The 25514-nt window shown below is 34.6% G+C and overlaps 2 protein-coding genes across 2 annotated transcripts; one reads left to right on the forward strand and one right to left on the reverse strand.

The window, feature by feature from the left end:
- Nucleotides 1-249: 249 nt before the first annotated feature.
- Nucleotides 250-15106, reverse strand: LOC123558522 (cyclin-dependent kinase 9-like). Its single transcript, XM_045350399.2, has 4 exons — nt 14916-15106; nt 5052-5133; nt 3067-3157; nt 250-1700 (listed from the first exon to the last, which is right to left on the reverse strand). Exons 1-4 carry the CDS (start codon nt 15065-15067, stop codon nt 877-879), a joined length of 1149 nt encoding a protein of 382 aa, XP_045206334.1. The 5' UTR covers nt 15068-15106; the 3' UTR covers nt 250-876.
- A 3860-nt stretch (nt 15107-18966) lies between these two features.
- Nucleotides 18967-23814, forward strand: LOC123558533 (uncharacterized). The gene is made up of 2 exons (XM_053525673.1): nt 18967-19085; nt 23079-23814. Exons 1-2 carry the CDS (start codon nt 19058-19060, stop codon nt 23645-23647), a joined length of 597 nt encoding a protein of 198 aa, XP_053381648.1. The 5' UTR covers nt 18967-19057; the 3' UTR covers nt 23648-23814.
- Nucleotides 23815-25514: the final 1700 nt, after the last annotated feature.

A 25514-nucleotide genomic window follows, 5' to 3' on the forward strand; every position in this document is an offset into this window, starting at 1 on the left:
CTACAACATGTTCAACTGTAACTACAGCATGTTCAACTGTAACTACAGCATGTTCAACTGTAACTACATGTTCAACTGTAACTACAGCATGTTCAACTGTAACTACATGTTCAACTGTAACTACAGCATGTTCAACTGTAACTACATGTTCAACTGTAACTACAGCATGTTCAACTGTAACTACAGCATGTTCAACTGTAACTACATGTTCAACTGTAACTACATGTTCAACTGTAACTACAGCATGTTCAACTGTAACTACACATTGTCATCAGTTACATACATGTTTCAGGAGCTGTACAGCTTGTTATAGTTTACCTATCTCCACCTATTTGATGTGCACATGATATTCACTAAACAGGTTTTTTGCATATTTGCCAAACTTAGTTTGGTAAATTTCTGTCAGCTATATTGCTGTTACTTTCATGTAAGTAGTCAATACTTTTTTTTTTACATTTTTTAGGTTTTACAGCATCAAATGCCAATGTCTATTGTAAAAAAACATTTATTTTCTAAACCAATTATTCTAGTTTGTAATATTTAAACGAATACCAGCAGTATAGTGTTATAGCTTTAAAATTCCTTAATTATAACTTGTATTAAAAGTTAATATTCAATAAAAAATGTAAATAATACTCTACATGCAGTTTAATAAATGCCCCCGCCCCCCTCATCATGCCCTTAGGGGCATTAATAAGAGAGTATACAGTACATTACAAACAACAACCGGTAAACATCCAAGTATCCTCATATGATGATGACCTAATTAGGTTTTACTTTAAACCACTTATATTTTACACTCGAGTATAATTAATGAAAGACTTCATAACCAACAAGCAACTTAAAACTGCAATTCAGTATTCAAGGTTGTCTCCATTAAAACACACGTTCAAAGTGCTGGTCCATATTCTGGGGCACTTTCTGGGTGACAGGGCGACCCTGCTGCATGCGGCGAGGTGGTGCTAGGAACTCAAACATGGACGTACAGTGCTGGGAAAGCATGTGTGTCAGGTTCTGTGGCTGGGGATCTTCATAGAAGAAATCATGCATTAAAGCTCCGTCAGCATCTAGTCTTTTAGCCGGGTCTAGAGTCAACATTTTATCCAATATATCTAGTGCAAACTGATCTTTAACATAAGGCTTAAGTCGTTCTTTAACCTTTCTTTTGTGACCTTGAGGAATTTCTATTTGATTAAACAAATCCAGTTTGTCACAGCCTGGCCACACGTCGGTTTTTACAGACCCACAGAGTTGACTGATCAGATGTAACTGATGTTGTTCATTCCTGCCTTGCATGATAGGAGTTCGAGTCCACATCTCCGCCATGATACAACCGGCACCCCAAATATCAATGGCAGGCCCGTAATTCCGTTCCCCAAGCAACAACTCGGGCGGCCGATACCACAAAGTAACCACTCTGTTTGTGTATTTTTGAATATGATCTAGTGCTCTGGCAAGACCAAAGTCTGCAAGCTTGAGAATACCTGTCTTTGTGATAAGAATGTTTGCAGCTTTTATATCTCTGTGCAGTATTTTGTTGGTGTGAAGGTAGTAAAGACCTTCTAGAAGCTGTTTAATCACCATCTTGATCTCTCCCAGGTTAAACTTCACGTTTGTGTTACTCAACAGACCAGCAAGGTCATGTTCACAGAACTCAAAGATCAAATAGAAGGTACTTTTGAAACGATTGTATTGGCTAGCTGAAAAAGATGAACAATATAACATTTTTAAAGGTTTACTAGATACAAATCTCATATCATAAAATATGACAAGTAACTTCAGTTTGTGTAAACATAAAATAAACATATCCATGTGCATGGACAGTACTAAGTATTTCACGTGCATGGACAGTGCTAAGTATTTCACGTGCATGGACAGTACTAAGTATTTCACGTGCATATTTCACGTGCATGGACAGTACTAGGTATTTCAAGTGCATGGACAGTACTAAGTATTTCACGTGCATGGACAGTACTAAGTATTTCACGTGCATGGACAGTACTAAGTATTATCTGATTTAAACTAGTACACACTTAGTCCACCTAAAACTAAACAGAGTATTTATAAATGTGTACAACCACTAAAAAAATATGGAAGTTCTCTTAACAATTAACCCGTACTGCAGTATATTTAACTATGAAAGTAGCTCTGAATACACTATTAATTTATACATCTATTCTAATTAAGCTAAATATAATAGAGTTATTATAACAGTAGCTTGATCCGGGATGCAGTATTCGGCTCGAATGGATTTTGCCAGATCGGATCTCAACAGGCGCGCAAGCGCCGAGTGTGATCCGACCTTGCAAAATCCACTCAAGCCGAATACAAAGTCCCAGATCTAGCTACTGTTATAATGACCCTTTTATTATATACCTTTACTATTTTAATTCTTGTTTTGTCTTGAACGAAATCTTCAATGTTTATCGATATTAAATAGAACATAGTGAGGTTTTTATGCAAGCTTTTTATAGAAATGTGTCAGGTCATGCATATTAATGAAATAGTCTGGCAGCATACAATACGGAAGGTACTATATGGAATTTTAAAGGTACAATACGGAATTTTTGTCTGTCTGTTCATATTTAATTGTGAAATACAAGCAGATTTTTTACAGACTTTGTACAGGTATATAATCAAATATTTGATGTCTACAATTGAATTTACTACAGCTGTATCTAAAAAAAAAACTTATTGAAATATGGGCATTGGTTATCTTTAACAATCAATACTGAACTTTTAAAGCAAATTTGAAGCAAAAAGTAGCCTGATGTTGCTGTAAAAATATTTTTGAATAAAATAATCCACTGGAGAATGGCACTTAATCTGAAACAAAAGTTTGATGTACACCTAAGGATTTCCACATAGACTTACATTTTCAGACATTTATGTAGTAACTGCCAAATTTAAAGTATTGCAACATCACATTTTGTTTACCAGTACCTTATGTTAATCACTGCGCATGAGAAAACATCAGGAAGGAATTTCTCCATTCTGTACATTTTAATGGTTTAGTCTCATATTTGCAGACAAATAAACAAAACACCGTCCTATTTAAAGTTTTACCTTTAGTTCGGCAGATTTCAATGAGGTTGACAACATTTTCATGTTTCAGTAACTTCAGAATACGAATTTCTCGTAATGCTGTGATTGGGAACTGAAATACAAATACAATATACAGTCAGACCTGTGTTAAAGACCACCTCTGAACAGAGACCACCTTTGTTTCCCATTTTAACATTTACAGTGTATTTAAACCTGTGAATAAAGACTACCTCCCAATAAAGACCATATTTTGGCTCTCCAAAGGTTGGTCTTTATAGACAGGTTTGACTGTATAGCCATAAAAGTGGTTAATCAAACTTTGGTCAAGTAATGGACTTGTTCAAAATTTAATCAGCTCATCATTTCCACATATTTGTGTTCCATTCTCAATACATATCAGATTATGACTGAAAGTATTTTCTAAATTTGATTTTCCTATCCTGGCTGCCCAACCAAGATAGCGTCATTTTAGCATACCGGTAAGTATGAATTTAATAAACATACTTTGCCAATGGAATACATATGTAACTTGAATATGTAAGCACTATTGTATTAAAGGTGTCAAAGATTTGCATTAAAAAAAGAGAATATCATTATGTTTTGCTAAATCTAATTAGAAATGTGAATTTATATAATTGTTATTATCTCCCTTTGTCCATCTCAGTAAAGCAACCAAAACAAATTGAAAATAGTTGAATTACGAACCCCTACATTGTTTAAAAATTTTGTTCCAGGTTGAAATATTCCAATACTGATCAAATGCAACTGTAAAACAAGGAATGCTATAGAAATCAAAAGAAACAGACAAATCTTAAATACTTTTATATAAAAGGGAAATAATAAAAAAAAATTCATAAGAAGTTGTCAAATATATATGTCCAATAGTGATGTAACTCTATGCAATGGGTCTTTTTTACGATTCTTAGAATATATAAAAACTGGAAAATATCATAAAATGTTGCTCAAATGTGATTCACCACCATAAACATGTGTAACACACAAATATTTGATATTATACAACAAAACATCAGCAAGAAAAACAAGATGAAAGAAACTGTAAGAGAAAACAACAGCTGTAAGAGAAAACAACAGCTGTACCAGGGGACAGCATGCTTGATATCATGATGCTGGATAGTGAAAGGAAACTAGAGCTATCATTGGAGTGATCACTACCCCCTAATACTTTTTTGTCATAGGAAATAAACATTTCGTAATGTAAAGTTAACAAATCTGAGGGGTATGGTGGCCCCCTTGGCCTCTGTTTATTCCAAAGCAAAAATTTTGATAGTCTGTTTTGGGTTTAAAGCTGTTTTTCAACAGTATTTCAGCTATACAACAGCAGGCAGTAAACGTAACTAGTGTTCCTGGGTTCTGTACCAGTACGAACCTGTTTCTCCTCAAGTATGTCTAATAATGTCTTTTATCAAATCATCATAGAGAACATAATTATGCCCTGCCTGGGTATCGAACCCACAATCCTGTGACTCGAAGATCTGCGCACTCCTTACTGAGCTATTTAGCAGGCAGGCACAAACAGTAAATATTTGTTTTACTATCGAATTCTATCAGTAGCAATAATGAAAATTAAGTGCGAACAGACAGGAAGAATGACAATGACAGAATAGAGCAGCATAATCCGACAGTCCCCAAACCAGTAAAGACAAATAATTAAGAAATAATTTATAGCAAAAGAGTGCTTTAACACTATTTATGCACGATGGTTGTAATACGTCGGACGTAATAATTTCACGAGGGCGCAGCCCGAGTGAAATTATTTGAACGACGTATTACCATCCCAGTGTATAAATAGTCTTAAAGCACGCTTGTGCTATAAATTATTTCGATTCTAATATGCCCTTAATCTCAAACATTAGATATAATATAGAAGCGCTCTTTCTTGGTCGTAACAAAAATTTCGACGTCATCGCACGTAAACGTAACGTCATTCTAGCGTAAGAGTGTTTTAACAGAGGTAATTAGCATATTAGAATGGAAAATATATTTACCCCTTCTTTCTCATTCTCCATGAGAACCTTCTTCATAGCAACCACAAGTCGGGTAGATCTATCTCTGGCTTTAAACACTTCCCTAAAATAGAAAAATAACATTATTAAGTTACTAAAATTGCCTTTTCTCTTTTTGTGTATTTAGATTATTTACAAAGCCAGGGATGAGATAGAGTAATAACTTGAAACTCCTTGACCTCCGGACCACCCAAATCTGTTGCTATATACAGAGTTTCTTATAAACAGTTTTTGTATAACAAACATATTTATAAAATAAAGAAACCTTAAATTTAATCTTCATGTTAAAAGTGTACTTACAGAATATATAGTTTACAAAAGCATTTTTTGTTATACTAAAAGATGTTCCATTTATGAAAAGACACTTCTGCTCATTTTGTTCTGTTAACTCTGATGATGCAGTGACCTTTTATGACCTCAACTCTCATGAACAAGTTTCATTACTGTGAAATCATTTAATTTCGTGGCACGAAATTTCGTGGTTTTAGTCAAAACGGCTGCTTCGAGGGGATGTAAATTTGTGGATTTTCAATTTTTGAAAAAAAAAAGAAATTCATAATTCCACAGAATTAGACCTAGTACAATTATTGTCCTTACACCTACACATGTCAGACAGCATTACCATGGGAGATTAGGGAGTGATCATGTGCCAAATAACGACCATGTTACCTATAATCATACGATACCTAATCTGCAAAACTTAATGAAATTGTGAAATATTAAACAAGAGAAGTCGGCGCAAATTCAAAAGTCAAAACCATAGCACCTGGGTTATAGTCTTGCACAACTTCATTAGGAACTTACAAACTTTATTGTTTGGAAGGAGCGTGATAATTAATAAGTTATATTTTGGTGTATTTTAGGCAAATCCGAAACTAGTGATTATGCTCTGTTGATGTGTTATAACGGCAATATAGTAGTAGTATATACTGCGGGTCTGTGTTGGTCAAAGAAATATATAAATATAAAGTATGGTTCGTGATGTTTATTGTTCGAGAGCGATTAGTGGTTTTGCAAAACTTAAACTGGTTTCACCTAGTAATTGAATCGGATCCAATTAACCAAGTAATCATCCCAGTCCTAATATAAAGTTCATTACATTAATCATTTGATCATGTTTCTAACAAGAACTAGTAATAGTATTGCATCTTTAAAAAAAACAAAAAACATCATAGATTTACTTATCTTATTTTGCTAAAAATGTGTTTTTGCAAAATCCTTCTAGACATTCATCTGACTGGAGGTTTTTTTTTTTTTTGCAAAATGCATGCACGAATGCATCAAAAATTACAAGCTGTTGAACTTGTGCATTGTGTTATTTCCTACCCAGAAACGTGTAATGTGAATTGGGTAATAATGCATCGGACACAAATCTAGCAATTAATTTAAAATATGTAATAGTTCCAAAGTAGTAGCAGTTTATTACATGTCAGTAAATATAAACACTGCAGAGGAGGGCCGAAAAAAAATTCAAATAACAGCCGTAGCATAGTACGGTTGGCACATGACGTTACGTCAAACTTCATTTTTAGTATTTACTATTATCTACTATTACTTTGATGTGCATGTTGTAAACAAACCCCGAGTAAAATGTCTGAATGAAATAGTTGATTTTGTTCCGATGCATACTTATGTTTATCTTTGATGGAGCTTCCATAAACTACACAAAAACTGCAGGTCAGCACTACCACATGTACACAACTACAGACCAGATCGGACAGCTATGGTGTCTTTTTAGTGACATTTTTAGTGACATTACAATTTACATTATTGCAGGCAAAATTTGTTCGTTGAGACTTTAAGTTTTTGGTTGTGCTGAACCACGAAATCCATGAATTATAATGATTCACGGTCAGTATGTGGTCTCATTAATATTAAAGTTTCGACCTTTTATGACCTTAAAAAGAGCACAAAACATGCTCAAACAATAAACTGTAGTAGTTAAGGTGTCAGCCATTCAATCCAGGGATCATTGGTTTCAGCCCCGCTGTAGTCACAACCATGACTTTTCATATGACACCCGTACTGGTTGTTCCAGTAAGCGGACTCAAGAGTGGTTCAAATAAGCTTGAAGCTTTCATCACAATCAAGCTAAAATAAATTAGTATAAACTATCTAACTTACAAAACAAAATACGAAAAAATAAAAAAACTTTCAACTGTTTATAATTAGTTCATAGTTCTATGAACAACAGAAACCTTTACTATTTTAAGATCTGTTCATAGAATACACCATGAATTTATTTTAAATAAGCCGCACCACAAGAAAACCAACATAGTGCGTTTGCAAACAGCACGGATCCAGCCAAGCCTATGCATCCGAGCAGTCTGGTCAGGATCCATGCTGTTCGCTTTCAAAGCCTATTGTAATTAGAGATGCTGTTAGCAGACAGCATGGATCCTAACCAGACTGCACGGATGTGGGGAATAATTCTGTCAAGAACACAAATTTGAGTTATGGGGATTGTTACCACACAAGCAGATGATGATTATTTACTAAAGAAATATCTTTAATTTCAAGTCATTATCTCTTAATACTGGTACCAAAGATGTGTATTTCAAAAAAAAATAACATGAAAAAAATTCTAAGTATAACAATTTTGTGACCTTGACCTCGGTTTGTATGCTGGACAATGTTTACGTGAACTTACAGTAAGATTTAAGCAATAGTAAAAAGATATGACAGAAAAACAAAGTTTGTTGAAAAACTTTAACCTTAAAAATAACCGAAGTATAACATTTTGATGACCTTGACCTTGGGTACAATTGGCCAAGCCCCTTTACATACTTTGTTTGTATGCTGGACAATGTTTATGTGAACTTACAGTAAGATATAAGCAATAGTAACAAAGGTATGACAAAAAAAAAGGTTGCCAAAAAACTTTAACCTTAAAAATAACCAAGGTATATAACCCCTTGGTGACCTTGACCTTCGGTATAATGGGCCCAGCCCCTGCACAACATTACTTTGTTTGTATGCTGGACAATCTTTATGTTTATGTGAAATTACAGTATGATATAAGCAATAGTAACAAAGGTATGGCAGAAAAACAAAGGTTGTCAAAAAACTTTAACCTTACAAATAACCTACGTAACACCTTGGTGACCTTGACTTTACATATAATGGGCCCAATCCCTGCAAATACTTTGTTTGTATGATGGACAATGTTTATGTGAAGTTACAGTAAGATATATGCAATAGTAACAAAGATATGACAGAAAAACAAAGGTTGCCGAAAAACTTTAACCAAGAAAGGTCATGCCGACGTCAACGCAAGGGCGAGTCTAATAGCCCCCCATTTCTCCGAACAGTGGAGCTAAAAATTGTTTGTTTCCGGTATCCCACACTACCGTAAATTTTTGGCTTGACCATAAATGTTTTTAAGGCCTTGGAGAATATTTTTTCAACATTTTAACTAAAGTTACAAAACTGCATTTTTTATGCTTTAAACATGGCCAGTGATATTAGAAATCAACTTACTGATGCTCTAAACACATAACCCCCTTAACCCCCTTAATTTGGATTTATTTTTTGACACAAAATTAATTTCCGAAAAGCCTCCCTCAATAGTAATAAAAAAATTCCGACCTACCCACCCTAATTTTTTTTAGCATGTTTCCAGAAACAAAGAATTTTCTCTTTTTGGCCTCACATGAGCAGCCGGTTTATTATGCATTCTTGGGCTGGTTATAGACAGAGAGCTATGTTTCTGTCCCCAGTGGCTTAAGATTATTATGTTGTAATCAGGTCCCAGAAAAGTCACAAATTAGCTATATAGCTAAATCTAGCTCTATATATAGCTGCAAGTAGCAAGTAGCTATAATACCAATAACAATGATGCAAAATATGTCCAAAAAAATGTAAGATGGTCATTATCGCATCTTAAATATTTATAAGATGTAAGTCAATAACACAAAACCAAGGTCTTTATAGTGACAGTTTCAACAAATGCAGCAGTATTTTGCGATAAATCATTGATGAATTTTTCACTTGTGATATCATTGTAGTATAAGACAAATTTATAAATAAGTCGACTTTTTGCAGAAATTCGCAACAGGTACCGTATTTTGGTGCGTATAGGTCGCGGTAATGGATAGTTCGCATCTAATTTTTGCCCTGGAAATGGCCGGAAAATTAAAGCATATTAAAGACTCTATAGTTCTCACTCAGTTTTATTAACTCAGTTTTATTAATGTTTCGGCCATAAGACCTTATGGCCAGAACATTAATAAAACTGAGTGAGAACTATAGAGTCTTTAAACATTTGGTACCCCTCAGGGTAAATACTGTGTTGTTAAAGCATATTAGTCGCAGTTAAATTTCGGATTTTACCGGCAAAAAAGTTATGGCGGTGGCCATATTGATACCGGGGACTGAATCATTATCAAAATCTGATTGGTGGAAATCGCACAGTGTTATTTTCGATCCCAACCGTTTCATACCAATGGTAGTATTGGTAACAGACTATCTAGAATCAAAGAAAAGCGGCTTTTTGACACTGATTGGCAGCAGTCGGTTTGTGTTTACATTCTGCAATTATGCAAGTTTAAGTGTGAACTGTTTGCACAGTAATTATAACACCTTTCCGCGTCATGTAATTAACCGCGTTCTGAGTAAAAAGATTAACAAAATATCTTTTTGGATGTTTTTTTTCTCTTTTATTTAAAAATTTAAAAGTAAAAAAAAAGATATCTTTCAACTTTTTTATTACGCTAAGAATTAATATAAACAATGTTTTGGAATTGAGGACGGATCTGTCCGGATTTTATCCAACCCGGAGTACTGTCAATGGCATCCATTAAAACGAAAGTAGAAACAAATGTAATTCAAACAGCAAAAACATTATTGAATTAAAGTAATTCTTAATTTTAATAGTCTTCAAGGGTTATTTACGATATATTTTATTGAAAATAACCGCTATTGGTTGAAAAGCTGCCGATATAGATATTTTTTATCTATTCTGTTCGTATGTAACAGGTGCACGTAATTTTACGAGAGCTACGGTCAGAAAACTGACCCCAAAAATTATGCTGGCAATGTTCTGTCGTATAGGTCGCAGGAACTTTTTTAGGCAGCAAAATGTGTAGAAAAAGTGCGACCTATACACAACAAAATACGGTATTGAAACTGAAAATACATAGATCTCCATTCTTTGTGATTGTCTTTTGTCTCATAAACCAGTTGAATGGGATAATAACTATTTGATATTTCCACAGTACTGTTCAAATTGAAGAATAGACAATTTCTTTAAAGAAATCTAACATGGCAAGGGACAGGGCTTTATACAAGTTTTAAATAATACAAACTTTTTCAAATAAATAAGTATGTAATTACCTACTCATAGAATATTTCTTATACCATTATGCTATATACTGTAACCTACTGTTGACAAATAAAAAAAAAATTTGATATTTGATACTGACATAGTTTGAACAATTGTTATTGGTTTTATAGCTAGATTATGCTGCGAACATACCGCATATGGCAAGCCAACTGTCCAATAATTAAGTGAACCCTAGTTCACGTTCGAAAAACTAGGATTAACGATCGATAAACCAGGTTTTTCGAACATAAAACTAGGTTTCTCGAGTACTAACCTATAAACATAGGAGAACGACCGAAACTCATAGTTCAATCGAGAAACCTAGTTTATCAAACGTAAACCATAGTTAACGGTTGATATATTAGGATTATAGAATCAACAATGAATTTTGGGCGTGAACATGGGTTTACGGCCATGAACCTATGTTTACGACCGTGAACCATAGTTTACGGACCTGAACCTATATTTTCGAGCCTGAACCTATGTTTATGAACGTGAACTTGGGTTTACGAGCGTGAACTTAGGTTTACATTCAATAAACCTGGTTTTTCAAACGTAAAACCAGGTTTTTCAAATACTCACCTATTTTTTCGAGCGAAAACATAGGATAATGTCACAAACCATAGTTCATGCTAGTAAACATAGGTTCACATTCGTAAACCCAAGTTTACGGTCGTAAACATAGGATAACGACCGAAATTCATAGTTCAATCGAGAAATCTAGTTTATCGAATGTAAACGCTGGTTTACGATTGATATACTAGGATTATGAAATCAACTATCAGTTTCGGCCGTAAACCTATGTTTACGGTCGTGAACCTATATTTATGAGCGTGAACCTAGGTTTATGGCCATGAACTACAGTTTACCTTCGTAAAACCGTGTTTATCGATTTGCAACTATATGGCAAGCCAATTGTCCAATAATTACGTGAACCCTAGTTCACGGTCGAAAAACTAGGATTAACGATCGATAAACTAGGTTTTACGAACGTAAAACTAGGTTTTTCTAATACTAACCTATATTTTCGAGTGAAAACAAAGGATAACACCGTGAACCAAAGTTCACGCTCATAAATGTAAGTTCACGCTTGTAAACCCCAATTCATGGTCGTAAACATAGGTTCACGTTCGTAAACTATGGTTTACGACCGTGAACCGGGGTTTATGAGGGTAAACATAGGATAATGATCGTAAACATAGAATAACGACCGAAACTCATAGTTCAACCGAAAAAACCTAGTTTATCAAACGTAAACCATGGTTTACAGTCGATATATAAGGATTATAGAATCAACAATGAATTTCGGGCGTGAACATGGGTTTACGGCAATGAACCTATGTTTACCGACATGAACCTATGTTTACGGACGTGAATCTATGTTTACGACCGTGAACCATAGTTTACGGACCTGAACCTATATTTTCGAGCAAGAACCTATGTTTACGAACATTAACTTGGATTTACAAGTGTGAACTTAAGTTTACGTTCGATAAACCAGGTTTTTCAAATGTGAAACCAGGTTTTTCAAATACTAACCTATTTTTTCGAGCGAAAACATAGGATAACGTCGTAAACCATAATTCATGCTCGTAAAGTCAGTTTATCACAGTGAATAAGTGTGTGAAGTTTCAATCCATTCCCACAAGTGGTTGTTGAGATACCAGCTTACATACAAAAACTTAACCAAATCGGGACGCGGACGCCGACGCATGGGCGAGTCCAATAGCTCTACTATTCTATGAATAGTCAAGCTAAAAATACTCGTATCAGTTAATGTATAATGTTTCTTCCTTCACAATATTTGACATTTAATTCTAAGGTGATCAATTAAAATTCACAATATGTTTAAAAATGAGTTATTAATTAGAATACTGTTACAATAATAAATCTGAAAAAAATAACCTTATATGTCTGAACTTGAATAAATTTTGAACCAGAATTCATTCTTAAAACATTTAAAAAAGAATAAAAATTATATTAAGTTAAATATTTTAAGTTGAGAGTATACAAAAAATACACAATTAACTTTTTCTACTTTAAAAATTTCTTTGTATTTAATTTACTATCAACAGTAGATTAATATAGCAGCCTAACTTTTAATCATCAATTACTCATGTGACAAACACTTTCTATTTAATCAAATCAATTAAACTTGAATAATCAATAATTATCATTGCCTACACAATAGATATCTGTAGTATATAAATAAGGGAGGTGTAAAGTCCTAGGGTTTATTTATTTATTTCAAGGTGTAAATACCTGGAGGCAGGGGTTTTTTTTGGCCGTTTTTATAGCCGTTATTCAGCTATATTCCCAACGCCAAAAAGTATGTATTTTTCCCAAAATGAATGCAAAAATTCCCAATCTACATTCTGAAAAAAAAACTCATCAAAACTGCACAAATATTGACCAAATTATGGACAATTTTGTAACGGCAGTATGTTAAAGAAGTTGTACAATGTAAAACAAGTGTATGAGAAAGTGCTTAAACACATCCTTACTATATACTATGAGACAAAATATTTCCCAATTTGGAACATTTACCCGTCAAAATTCCCAATACTGGGGGTATAGGCTATGTTCCCAAAACAAAAAGAAAAAACCCTGGGAGGAGTAAAGTCCAAGGGTGTAATGTCCTAGAGGTGTAATGTCTTGATACCCATCTTAATCAGACAATCGATATCATAGACTAATTATACATTATATACACACTGCTACAGTGCCATATTTCGGTGACCCACATGGGTCAGACAACTTTGCTTTAGGCTAAATAAAACTTTTACAACAGTCTAGGCCTAAAAAAATGTTCGATTCCAGTATCCTGACTTAACCTGAAAACGTTATTTTTGCATTGCATTGCTTTTTTTCCATTGCAAACAAAAATCCAGCCTACCAACCCTATTTTTTCGGGGTGGGGGTAAGCAGAGCATGTAACCGGAAACAAACAATTACTTTTTTAGGCCTAACTAAACTAAAGGAACCAGCGTGGGAGCCATCTGGTCTAGTTGTGTAATGGCTGCCAGGTATTTGAACACTAATTTTTCACTTGGCATGGCAGCAGAGGCCTAAATTGGGGCTAGTTTTTGTTTAAATTCCATTGTGGATGTATAGTTCTGGCTACCATAACTTAACTAACGCTATTTTGTTTTCTGATGGTCGCGTCCATTAAGTTATGGCAAAACCCCATTTGGTTAACTAACCAGTATCAAACCGCAACATCTCGCACACTTCTCTCGTGAGAAACGGATGACGTCATGCAACAGTTCAGAGCACATGGTTATTTTAAAATAAGATCAAAATTCACTTATTAATGCATTTATTTTAACATAAACATAATCAATTCGATAAAATCATATCCAGAAGTTTAAGTTCTCAGAAAAGGTCAATAATAACAATTCATGTTTTCAAATGAAGAGATACCTGATCAGTGACAACTGCAATGGCGGACACATATTGCACAAAGCGGTACATTTGAAACTTGTGTGTATAACTTGTGTTCAAATTAATTGCATGGATTAATTTTATATCAGATCAAAAAAAATTAATTAGAAACATATTAAAATAAAAAGTTCTGAGTTCATTGCATGAAATTATAGACAATTCATGGATTATGCTACACAATTGAGAGTAATCCTGGTTTAGTTCAGGTTGTTTTGGGAAGTCAACTCAATTTTGTATGAGTAGTGCTTAGGATCACAGTATGTGATTTGTGTCAGTTACAGTAAGTAAATGTGCCAGAGAAATCTCTCTTAGTAGATACATGACCTACTTCTCTCATTTTATATCAGTTTATCATAGCTCTACATGGTAGATCCTGATTGTTCTAGATTGAGTTCAGTATTCAGAAATATGAGGAACTATAATTAGGAAGTATTTAAGAGATAAAATATGTTAGTCATTGCATTACAATGGTTGTAAAATTATGCTATTCATATTTTGTGCTATCGATCGCTGTTTTTTAGTTATTTATGGGGCACCGTTTAGAATGTATCTATCGTTTCATAGTATACCTGCAATTTTTGTATCAATAACACAAATGGTCTTAATAACAACAACCGTTAATCAAAATAAAAGATAGAATATTTTTGTAACTATGATTTATATATGTTTATATTTCTGCGAGCGATTAATATAGGTTAAGATTTACTACAAAATGGATGTAAGGATAAGGCAGGCATCAAATCGCTTTTAATAAAGTGAATAAGCTTTACAGACTCATTAGCATGTCCTCTATTTTGATGTCTTTAAATACTACCGTAATTGCTATCTCATAGATTTCTGAATAGAATCGTAATCAGAACGGAGGCTAGGATTACGGTACCGTATGTAGCACTGCCTTTATCTAACTCTTTAAAATGAGTTAAGGATTTGTTCTCTGAAATGGGTCTAGCTATGTTTGGTAGCTCTTTGAAAAAGGTCAGTTTTATTTAGAATATATAGGGAAAACTATTTAGGCTATTGTTACACTTAGGCCTTACCCAAAGAAGTATAAAATTTATTTTTATAGCTCTTTGCCTTACCCAAAGGTCCCTTGTCCAATTTTCGCTAATTTTTCATATTTTGTTGCTTCTGGACAAAAAGGAAAGTCAAGATCTTCAATTTTATGCCTTGTCTGTCCTTGAAGAACGCCAGCACCAGCTGTTTGTGAAGCATGAGGCTGTGCTTGCTGCATCGCGTGATTTTGGATGTAAAATCGTGCAAAACTTTTAGCCGGAAATGAGTAAAACGTCATCAGAACTTGGGTATTGGGATGAATAAAGCCTGTACATTCCGTGCCAAACCGGTTAACAAAATACATAAAAAACACAGGGATAAAATATGTACGGACTTTGTAACGTTGTTTTTTTATATATATAGTTTTTGAGAAAGTATTTATAAAACAAAACAGAAAATTTTACATATAACACGCAGTTATGCAAAAAATAACTTAACTATAACAAACAAGGACATGTGCAAAGGTAAAGGTAAAGGTAAATTTTATTTACCGTCGCTTTGTGAAACAAGTAACATAAGCTCTGTAGAGCTTTTTAGCGACCCTACTTTAAGAAAAGTTAAAACCAATTATACCTCACCCCCAGCAATTTGCTGGTACCCAGCTATAGCTGGGTCGACTGAGGCAATCGTGATAAAGTGCCTTGCCCAAGGACACACCGCAATGGGAGTAGCCAGGATTCGAACCAGGGGCCTTCACCTCCGTCGGAAAGCGTCTTAGCCCACTCGACCACTGCGTCCACACAAAAAATAACTTAACTATAACATACAAGGACATGTGCAGACTATTGACTTGCAGATAAACAAAGATAAAAGGTAAAGGTAAGTAATTTATTTTTATAGCTCTTTGCTTCGTGAAACAATTAATATAAGCTCTATAGAGCTTTTCTGTGAACCTATATTAAGAACAGTTAAATTCAGGCACAAATTCAAGCACAAATGGAATATGCACACTTGTGACCACTCCAAGCCTGGATTGAATTCCTTATAGTATGTGGTACACCTGACTTCGTTCAGAAGACTGACTGTTCAATATGATCAGGAAAGTAGATTCCTCGGAAGCACAGAGAACAATGCAAACAGTGAAACTTGCAGACTCAGTTTGATTGAGTCTGTTTATGAGCAGTAGTGGAAAATGCAACACTACCCACGCCCCCTAGCACCGGCTTAAGCACCATTCTCAGGTAACTTGTCAACACTGACCATTCTCAGGTAACTTACCGACCATTCTCAGGTAACTTGTCAACACTCAGGTAATTCTCAGGTAATTTACTGACCATTCTCAGGTAACTTGTCAACACTGACCATTCTTAGGTAACTTACTGACCATTCTCAGGTAACTTGTCAACACTGACCATTCTCAGGTAATTTACTGACCATTCTCAGGTAACTTGTCAACACTGACCATTCTCAGGTAACTTACTGACCATTCTCAGGTAACTTGTCAACACTGACCATTCTCAGGTAACTTGTCAACACTGACCATTCTCAGGTAACATGTCAACACTGTCCATTCTCAGGTAACATGTCAACACTGTCCATTCTCAGGTAACTTGTCAACACTGACCATTCTCAGGTAACTTGTCAACACTGACCATTCTCAGGTAACTTGTCAACACTGTCCATTCTCAGGTAACTTGTCAACACTGACCATTCTCAGGTAACATGTCAACACTGACCATTCTCGTAACTTGTCACACTGACCATTCTCAGGTAACACTGTCAACACTGACCATCTCAGGTAACTGTCAACACTGACAATCCAGTAACATGTAACTTACGACCAGTTGGTGACATGTTCAACATGACCAGTTCTCGGAAAATGTCAACACTGCCATCTCGTAGCACCGGCTACACCATTCTCAGGTAACTGTCAACACTGACCATTCTCAGGTAACATTACCGAGTCCATTCTCAGGTAACTTGTCAACACTGGTCATTTCTCAGGTAATTTCAACTGACCATTCTCAGGTAACTTGTCAACACTGCCATTCTAGGTAACTTCACTGACCATTCTCAGGTAATTAACCTGACCATTCTCAGGTAACATGTCAACACTGACCATTCTCAGGTAACATGTCAACACTGACCATTCTCAGGTAACTTGTCAACACTGACCATTCTCAGGTAACTTGTCAACACTGTCCATTCTCAGGTAACTTGTCAACACTGACCATTCTCAGGTAACATGTCAACACTGACCATTCTCAGGTAACATGTCAACACTGACCATTCTCAGGTAACTTGTCAACACTGATCATTCTCAGGTAACTTACTGACCATTCTCAAGTAACTTGTCAACACTGACCATTCTAAGGTAACTTACTGACCATTCTCGGGTAACTTGTCAACACTGACCATTCTCAGGTAACTTACTGACCATTCTCAGGTAACTTGTCAACACTGACAATTCCCAGGTAACTTGTAACTTTTACGAGAGGTGTGAAAGTGTTCAGCCAGACCAGGCCTCGAAATACCGTTTCCTTGCTCTATCGACCTAGCTCCGTGTCGCTGACACATTTTCTCGTCAAATGATACTGTTTACCGCGACGTATACTCCCACACTTTATCGAAGTTGGTCTTTTAATTTCTAATGGGACCACTGGGTCAATAGGTAAACTTGTTCTCATAGCATGTACTGTCACGATCCCATGATGGGGTGAAAAAAAATGTACAATGGTAAAAAGCGGCAAGATGCGTAAACAGCAGAAATGCTATACGGGTTTTTCTATCTGGTATTGAGTACATGCGTTATATGATTATTTAGGTTTACTTTTCATATTTTTTTACTATAGCAGCTATAATAAAAATATGAAAAGTAAACCTAAATAATCATATACGCATGTACTCAATATACCAGATAGAAAAACCCGACAAAACATGACAATAGACACATTTAAAAACAGTTCAGTTCCAGTGGGTTTCGAAGAATACATACCACAGCATTTGTTCCGTATAGAGACTTTTCTTCATACATTTGTGATTTTAATCAAGACAGTTGAAAAAAAAGAGCAGGTCAATCCCATATTTATTATGGCTGGATTTTTTTCATTTGAATAGTTCTGCTGAATGCTGGTTTTTGTTGTGTTTTGTATATACAGAACATATAGAAAAATTTTCTGTGGTCTTGGGCAATTTACACATTTACATCTACAAATGTAATATTGTATTTCCACGTGGATAGCTTTATAAGCGGCTGCCTTCTTCGAATGTTGGTCTTAATGATGGGCGTTTGTCTTTAATTTGTACACCAAATCGGAATGAAGATACGAAAATAAAGTAAAATTAAATTGCCTTTACCATATCCTATGCAAAATCAAGTTTTTTAAGTCTCAGCGGACCCGTAAAATCTCTCTGCATTTTCCGTATAATTACGTACTGTCGTTATGCAATTCGGAATTCTTCGGACGGAAATTTAGGAATGCGGACACGAATGCCCGTACAAACCGGCCGGAGATTGCCGAAATAGCACGCGCAGAATACCTAACTTGTCGAATGTTATTACGGGTCGAATATCTTAAGGATTCTTTCTGGCCTGAAGAGACGAGCGTATTAGCTTAATCAATCTTTAATCCGCCTTATTCAGTCTCTTTAGGTCTTTGATTTGTGTACCTGATAGGCCCACATATATGTGAAACTATCATCACATATATCACCTTTGGTCTCAAGTATTGTTAAGTAAAGTATGGATGCCGTAAATCTTTGATTCAAGTGGTCAGTGTTTGTGTTTATGTTTAATTTACAAACGTTCATGCAGCACCCTATAACAAATCAAACCTTCTTCAAGGAGGATACTTTATCACTCACAAATATCATAAATGAAGCAGACCGCACTTTTGAGTTTTATGATTTTATCACCTCTTCGTGTGTAATCGAGCCTGATCTCAGTGTTAGCATTACGGGGCCGAAACAATGTTTAGTTTAGTTTAAACAATATTTTATTATTTTTATGCAACATACACATAACATGTACAACAAATTTTTACAACAAATACCTGGATTGGAAAACAAGCTGATAGCTTATGTAAATTCCTTTCCAATAAACAGATTTACAACAATAAATGTACAAGGTTACGATCAGTATGACATTTATGAACATTGTAACGAGGTAATTCAATTTGAATTATTGTTTAGTTTAAATTATCTGATCACTGCGTTTTCCGCGTTTTACATGGTTTTAGGGAAACCACCAATGGAGGGTAAGATTTAAACATTCTAGAATTACAAAATCATTATTAACTGAGTTATTACTTACACAAATATTGCTATATATGAGTCTACAGAAAATGTTACAAAACTACCAAGTATAACAAGTCATTTTCATTTTTACCAACGTTTCGGCTAGAATAACCGTACCGGCAGGGTAAACATTTCTGGTATATTTACCGGTGCTGGAAAAATCCATCTTACAGCCCGGGAAGATGACTCTCGTGCTGTAAATGACGTATAACGAACTACATATATGTAGAAGATTTATGTACTAATTTATATTTTATTTTAAAACTCGGTGCCTTGACAATTTCCATTGGTTCCTGATAGTATATTTCTCGATTCAAATCACGTTATCTTATCAAAAATCATAACGTTACGCCTTAAATTATAAAACAAAACCGGAATTAAATATTGTTGTTTGTTTTGAAGCGTCTTTCCTGTTTACGGACGTTGGTTTCCCGAACTTTGTTTAAATACACTGCCATAAGAAATAGATCTAAAAAGAAAGCCGTTCGATTGATTTTACTTTTATTAATATTTCTTGAAATCGGTATGCAAGAAATAGATTCTGTCACTGGTTATAGGTGCAGATGGAAATATCAGGCTCTCGGGTAACTGTTTAGGCGGTAACTCGGCTGGGCCTCGTTACCGACTAAACAGTTACCCTTGAGGCCGGAAATTCCCATCTGCACCTACAACCAGTGACAGAATCTTATAAGAATGACGTCAGTGTCAAACGCCTTCAATCACGTCGTCGTCAATATTTGAGCCGCACCATGAGAAAACCAACTTAGTGGGTTTGCGACCAGCAAGGATCCAGACCAGCCTGCGCATCCGCGCAGTGTAGTCAGGATCCATGCTGTTCGCTAACAGTTTCTCTAATTGCAATAGGCTTTGAAAGTGAACAGCATGGGTCCTGACCAGACTGCGCAGATGCGCAGGTTGGTCTGGATCCATGCTGGTCGCAAACCCACTATGTTGGTTTTCTCATGGCGTGGCTCATTTAAAAAAGAGCTTGGCGGAAAGTTCATTAAAACATGATCATAGTATGATATGTATAGACGCGATGTTATTGCTATTGATTTTTCAGTAAATTAAATAAATATGATCTCGATACAAGCAGTTAATATTGGGAAAATAAAGCTTAATATTTCTGAAACACAATGTACGTCAGATGGAAACGCTCCCACAGCTTTAAAGTTAAAATAATATTACGTGCGGTATCATGAAATAGCTCCAATGTTGGGAGAGCAGCGGTAGGGAGTGGGGCTTGAGTATTCTAACACATTTCTTACCTCTCATGAACACACACTCAAAACGATAGACTTACAATGTTTGTTGAGATCAAATAATCTGTAATAATGTTAAATTCTTTCTTCATACTCACACTGGTATTTTCTCACAAAACCATATTCTCTCTAGGCTTATCTCAACAGAGTCAGAGGTAACAGATATTGTAAAAAAAAAATCAGAAAGTTCTGTTAGAGAGAGGGTTGATTTTATGGCCAAGTGCTTTACGTTTAATGACTCGAACGACAAATGCCAGTTTATCAAAACGAGTATGCAATAATTATTTTTTTATACCTGACTCCTAACATAAATCGCTGATTCAAACACTGTGCTATATGTCCGGTCGATATTAAACGCATGCTTACTGGATTAATACGTCAAAAATAAAAATAATATTGTGAAAATTATTTCTTATGCCATGTAATAAAACACTTATTGAATGACTTTCCAGTCAATAGTTAAAAACTATTGCCCGAGGTATGATTTAATAAGCGAGGAAAAAACAGAAGGAAATGAACAATAATTAATTGATACACAAGCAGTTAAAATACTGATTATTAGTTCTCTGCTATGCCATTGTTGAATTATCTATTATTCAGCATGGTTTCTGTTATAATTAAACATGGACATGGTTGGTTGAGTTATCTGCTATAATTCAGCATGATCTACATATATACGTAAATTCAATAAAAGTATAAATCTAAGTGATATTCTTATGAATTTTATTCAAATTAAAAACAATTAGATCTACGTGCAACTGATACTCCATTCTACAGATAGAGGAGCAACTCCAATTTAAACATGTCGACACAGTTAAATTTTCTATACTTTTTGGTATTATCATTATTTTGCTTTCAAAATTAAGGAGGCATGTTTTATACTGTCTAAAATCGCACTGAAATGTCCACTAGAGATAACTAATTTTCGAACTCATATGTTTAACACATGCACATAAGACCAAAAATCTATGTCGGCGATCTAGGGTTAAACTAAATTGTATGGTACTGAAATTTGAATATCGGGACAATTACTAAACTGTTATGCTCAAATGATTGGTTAATGATATACATCTTGAACAAAACATCGCCTTTTTAAATATGTGTCAATCATTTGTATATTGATCGCGTACCTATTGCGTCGGCAATTTGGACAACAGATACGTTACAGCATCTATTCACTTGAAATACTCAGGTACGTAATGCATGTTCTGGAACGACTATTGACAGTTTGAATGTTTAATGATATGATTATCAAAAAAATATTTATTTATTAAAGATATAAACTTATTGTAGAAAATAAAATAAGATGATGTTCAACTGCCACTGTATTTCAATTTGTTTTTAACAGATACGTTACGAAGTGTTTCATTCAGCATACATTTATATTGCATTTATCTAGAAATTTTACTGGACAATGTAGTAGAACACGTGTTAAACTTTGTATCCGAGTTAAAGTATTTAACTTTTAGTCCAGATTTCATATTTTTTCACTTGAGAAAACATATAAAAAACAGATACGTTACAAACAACAGATACGTTATACGACTGTGCTATAAAAGTGTAAAAATGTTTGAATTGTTTGAATAATCATTACCTGAACTTAAAGTTTTAGAAAATAGTTGATTACGGTATTATTATTGATATCTGAAGTTTATAAGACATCATAAACATTGAATAAAACAGATACGTTACAATTTCTATTTTTTATGTTAGATGTTCGAATTAAAGTTTTTCTATACAAAACATAGACATTTTGTGTTATATTTCTTTATTTTCAAATAGAATCATATCAAAATGTATGAAATATAATGCAAATGTAACGCCAATTAATCAATTTAAAAATGCGACAGATACGTTTATACGAAATGGGTAGACTATTTTCACCAAAAAGACTGTTTATTAGGATATATCTAAGAACCAAAAGTTATATTGTTCATATAGTATGTTTCCCTCATCAGTTCAAGTACATTAATCTACATGATGATATAGATCTTATTTCATAATCCAATATGAAGTGCGTTTTATGACAACTGATATTTGTGTAAATTACGTTATTTTTTCCATACAATTTTATTTATTTTATCAATCATAATATATAAACAACTTCATTTCTTATTAAACTATAAAGAGTATTTAGTCTGAACAGGTAAATAACGGACACAAATATTATTATGTATAATATTAAAATATTCTTTTGAATGAAAATTTGCAGTGTAACGTATCTGTCGCTGATTTACAGCTGTCTTTGTAAAATCAATAAAATAACGAAAAATTGTCGATAGTTAACTAAAATATTTAATTTGTGTACTTCAAAGACATGATACAACTAAATAAAAACAAATCTGATTATATATGGGAACATCAGATGTGGGGACATTTTTACTGCCCAAGTTGCTCCTCTATCTGTAGAATGGACGACAGATCTAGAGTAGATCTACCCCACGCAATTTTACCTTTTACTTATTTACAGAATGTGTTCTGATTAAATCTAACAATGTAATTTTTTTATCAAAATTGCATTCAATTTTGACGAACTACAGAAGACTAAAAATAAGACTGAATATTGTTTTTGCACATCAAAACTAAACGCTGAAATAGAACGCGACGGCATATATTAAAATGACGTCCCAAATGACGTCACATACCCATCAAAATAGATATTATAGTTGTTTTGTTTGGGTTTTTTTGTAGGTGACTGTTCCTATAACAGGGGTGGTGAGCGTTTTCCAAGTAACATACCAGCGTGCCCGCCCGGTACTAGGGCTTTTGGGGTAAATTGCTGGTTAGATTCGTATGGCCGGGGAGCGGGCCGCATGCCTGACAAAGCCCCGTGCCCGCAGGGTCTCCGTGATGACGGGACTAACTGTTGGAGTGATGCTCACATTTACGGGAAGGGATGTTGCTGCACACTATGGGGATGTTGTGGAAAATGCAGAAGCGGCTACAATGATGATGGATGTACTTGCAGAAAAACTGATGTCGGTATCAAGTTGAACTTGTTCCAGAGGCAGTCATGTCGTAGTGATGAAGACAAGTACGGTGGTCTGTGCTATCCGAAATGTAGATCGGGATACCATGCGGTCGGTTGTTGTATCTGTGAACCAGATGGAGGACCTAGAGTGGTAAAAAAGATTGCGGAAAGGCGACATTGTCGCAGCGACGAGGAAATGTACAAATATGTGTGCTATCCTAATTGTAAAGTTGGGTACCGGCCAATTGGTTGCTGCATATGTGACAAGTGTATTTTTGGAGGAAAATGAGACCCATCGGTATGCCTTTAATGGATCAGATATTGCCTTTACATGTCAACTATTCTTTATTAAATGCTTATATATAGTTGTGTTTGGCAAGGTATTTCTATTAGATGTTTTAAAACAGTTTCATTTCAACAATAAAATATTTAACAAAACAACAGGTCATAAGTTCATGAGAATAGTTATGTTATTTTTAGAATGCATTACTTTCGGGAACAAACTTTATCAAATCTTAGTTTGCTATTATTTTGTTTGTTCAAAAAATCTTCTTACAGGTTATATTAATTATGTGAGTTTGTACAGGTGTAATATAAAGCATAGCCCGCATTATTATTCGCCGGTAGACACCGGCGGCTTTAGGATTCTTCAGCTGGTAAGAGACGTTATTAAAATGTGACAATGGAAAAAGGAAATTGTTAATAAAAGAAAAATATGGCATTTATTATGCTTACATAAAGAAATTAGGAGCTGAAAATTGCATTAAAGCCACGTCTACATACGGCAAGAAAATCTTGTTGGGCCCATTAATCACTTAATAATTTATCTCTAGTACAAGCAATTAGTACTTTGCAATATTTCTTGAAATTGGAAAACACATTAGTTTTAAATGAAAAGAAATCATGACGTAAATAAAAAAAGATGGCCCTTCAGATACGAAGTGTTTATAAATATCAAATATTTAGATATTTAAAAAAAAGAATCATTAGTAAAAACATTGATTGAGTTATCCAGTTGTAAAGCAAAGCTACTTAAAAGATATTATTTCAGGAAATATTATAAATCAGTCATATTTTGCCAAAATTTTGAATAGGGTTATAGTAAAATTGTGTAATGAAAACGATTTTCTAATATGTGACCTTGTAAGAAACATCATTGATAATGTGAAAATACATTTTGAGAACGCCAAACTATTCAACTGGAGAACTATCTTTATTATTGATTATATAAACTGCTTTTAAGAATATGATTCAATTAAAATATCTTTTCATCTGTTGTCCACACTACCATGTTTATTTCTTAAATAAGCCCAGCCTACAAAGGTTAGGGTTGGCATTACCATGGTTACAAAATATATACATTCAAGACACTTTTTTATTCAAATTCCTTGATATATCTCAATACACATTTAATGGAAAACTGTAAATAAATTACGTATTGTCCATACTGGGCAGGTGCTCCTCATCAAAAACCCCTTATTAGAGCATTTGACAGCACAGCCTAGCAAGAAAAATAGTTCTAAACGCTACAAGATCTTGTAGCCAAAAATTATTTAGAAACTGCCACTCAAAAAGACACTCATGGAGGACACAATGTACTGTTTATTGAACAATTTAGATGAGGCTTAAAAATTAAGATTTTTATAATTTCAAACGATAGGAAAATAGAAAAAATGTATAAAGAACTAATCCCTATCATACTATTTCCAGCGAACACTGATTGGCTGAATCTTTACATGTTTCTGCATCACGCTGCGTGTACTGCAGACGAAAAAAAACTTTTCCCCTTTTCAGCCTTCCAACCGCGTGCAATGCACCGCGATAGCAGTTATAGCTTTATTAGCCATTTCTTCAATCCAATCTTCAAAATATTAGCTGACAGTTCTCTGGCGACTTGATGCTCTGCATCAACATTTTACTTGCTAACATTTTAACTCCGTGTCATGGTCCTTTATCGGTAACCTTTTCTTCAAGTAAGACTGTGACAGCGCCTGTATAAATTACAGACTCCGGTATATACTGGATTCAAGGAATTTGAATGAAAAGTATCTTGAATGTATATATTTTGTAACCATGGTAATGCCAGCCCTAACCTTTAGGCAGTATATTATACACTTATGTAGGCTACATGCGTACGGACATGCGTTCCAAATGAT

Source organism: Mercenaria mercenaria, chromosome 15 (genome assembly GCF_021730395.1).
Source record: "Mercenaria mercenaria strain notata chromosome 15, MADL_Memer_1, whole genome shotgun sequence".
NCBI lineage: Eukaryota > Metazoa > Mollusca > Bivalvia > Venerida > Veneridae > Mercenaria > Mercenaria mercenaria.

Bases quoted from the DNA above. Each gene is read 5' to 3' on its own strand.
- LOC123558522 (XM_045350399.2), bottom strand. From the start codon at position 15,067: ATGCAGCAAGCACAGCCTCATGCTTCACAAACAGCTGGTGCTGGCGTT. The intron at 3,158-5,051 runs GTAAATATATTT...TTTGTATTTCAG, and splicing joins TGGAGAATGAGAAAGAAGGG to TTCCCAATCACAGCATTACG. The intron at 1,701-3,066 runs GTAAAACTTTAA...CATCTTTTTCAG, and splicing joins TGAAATCTGCCGAACTAAAG to CTAGCCAATACAATCGTTTC.
- LOC123558533 (XM_053525673.1), top strand. From the start codon at position 19,058: ATGGTTTTAGGGAAACCACCAATGGAGG. The intron at 19,086-23,078 runs GTAAGATTTAAA...GTTTTTTTGTAG, and splicing joins AGGGAAACCACCAATGGAGG to GTGACTGTTCCTATAACAGG.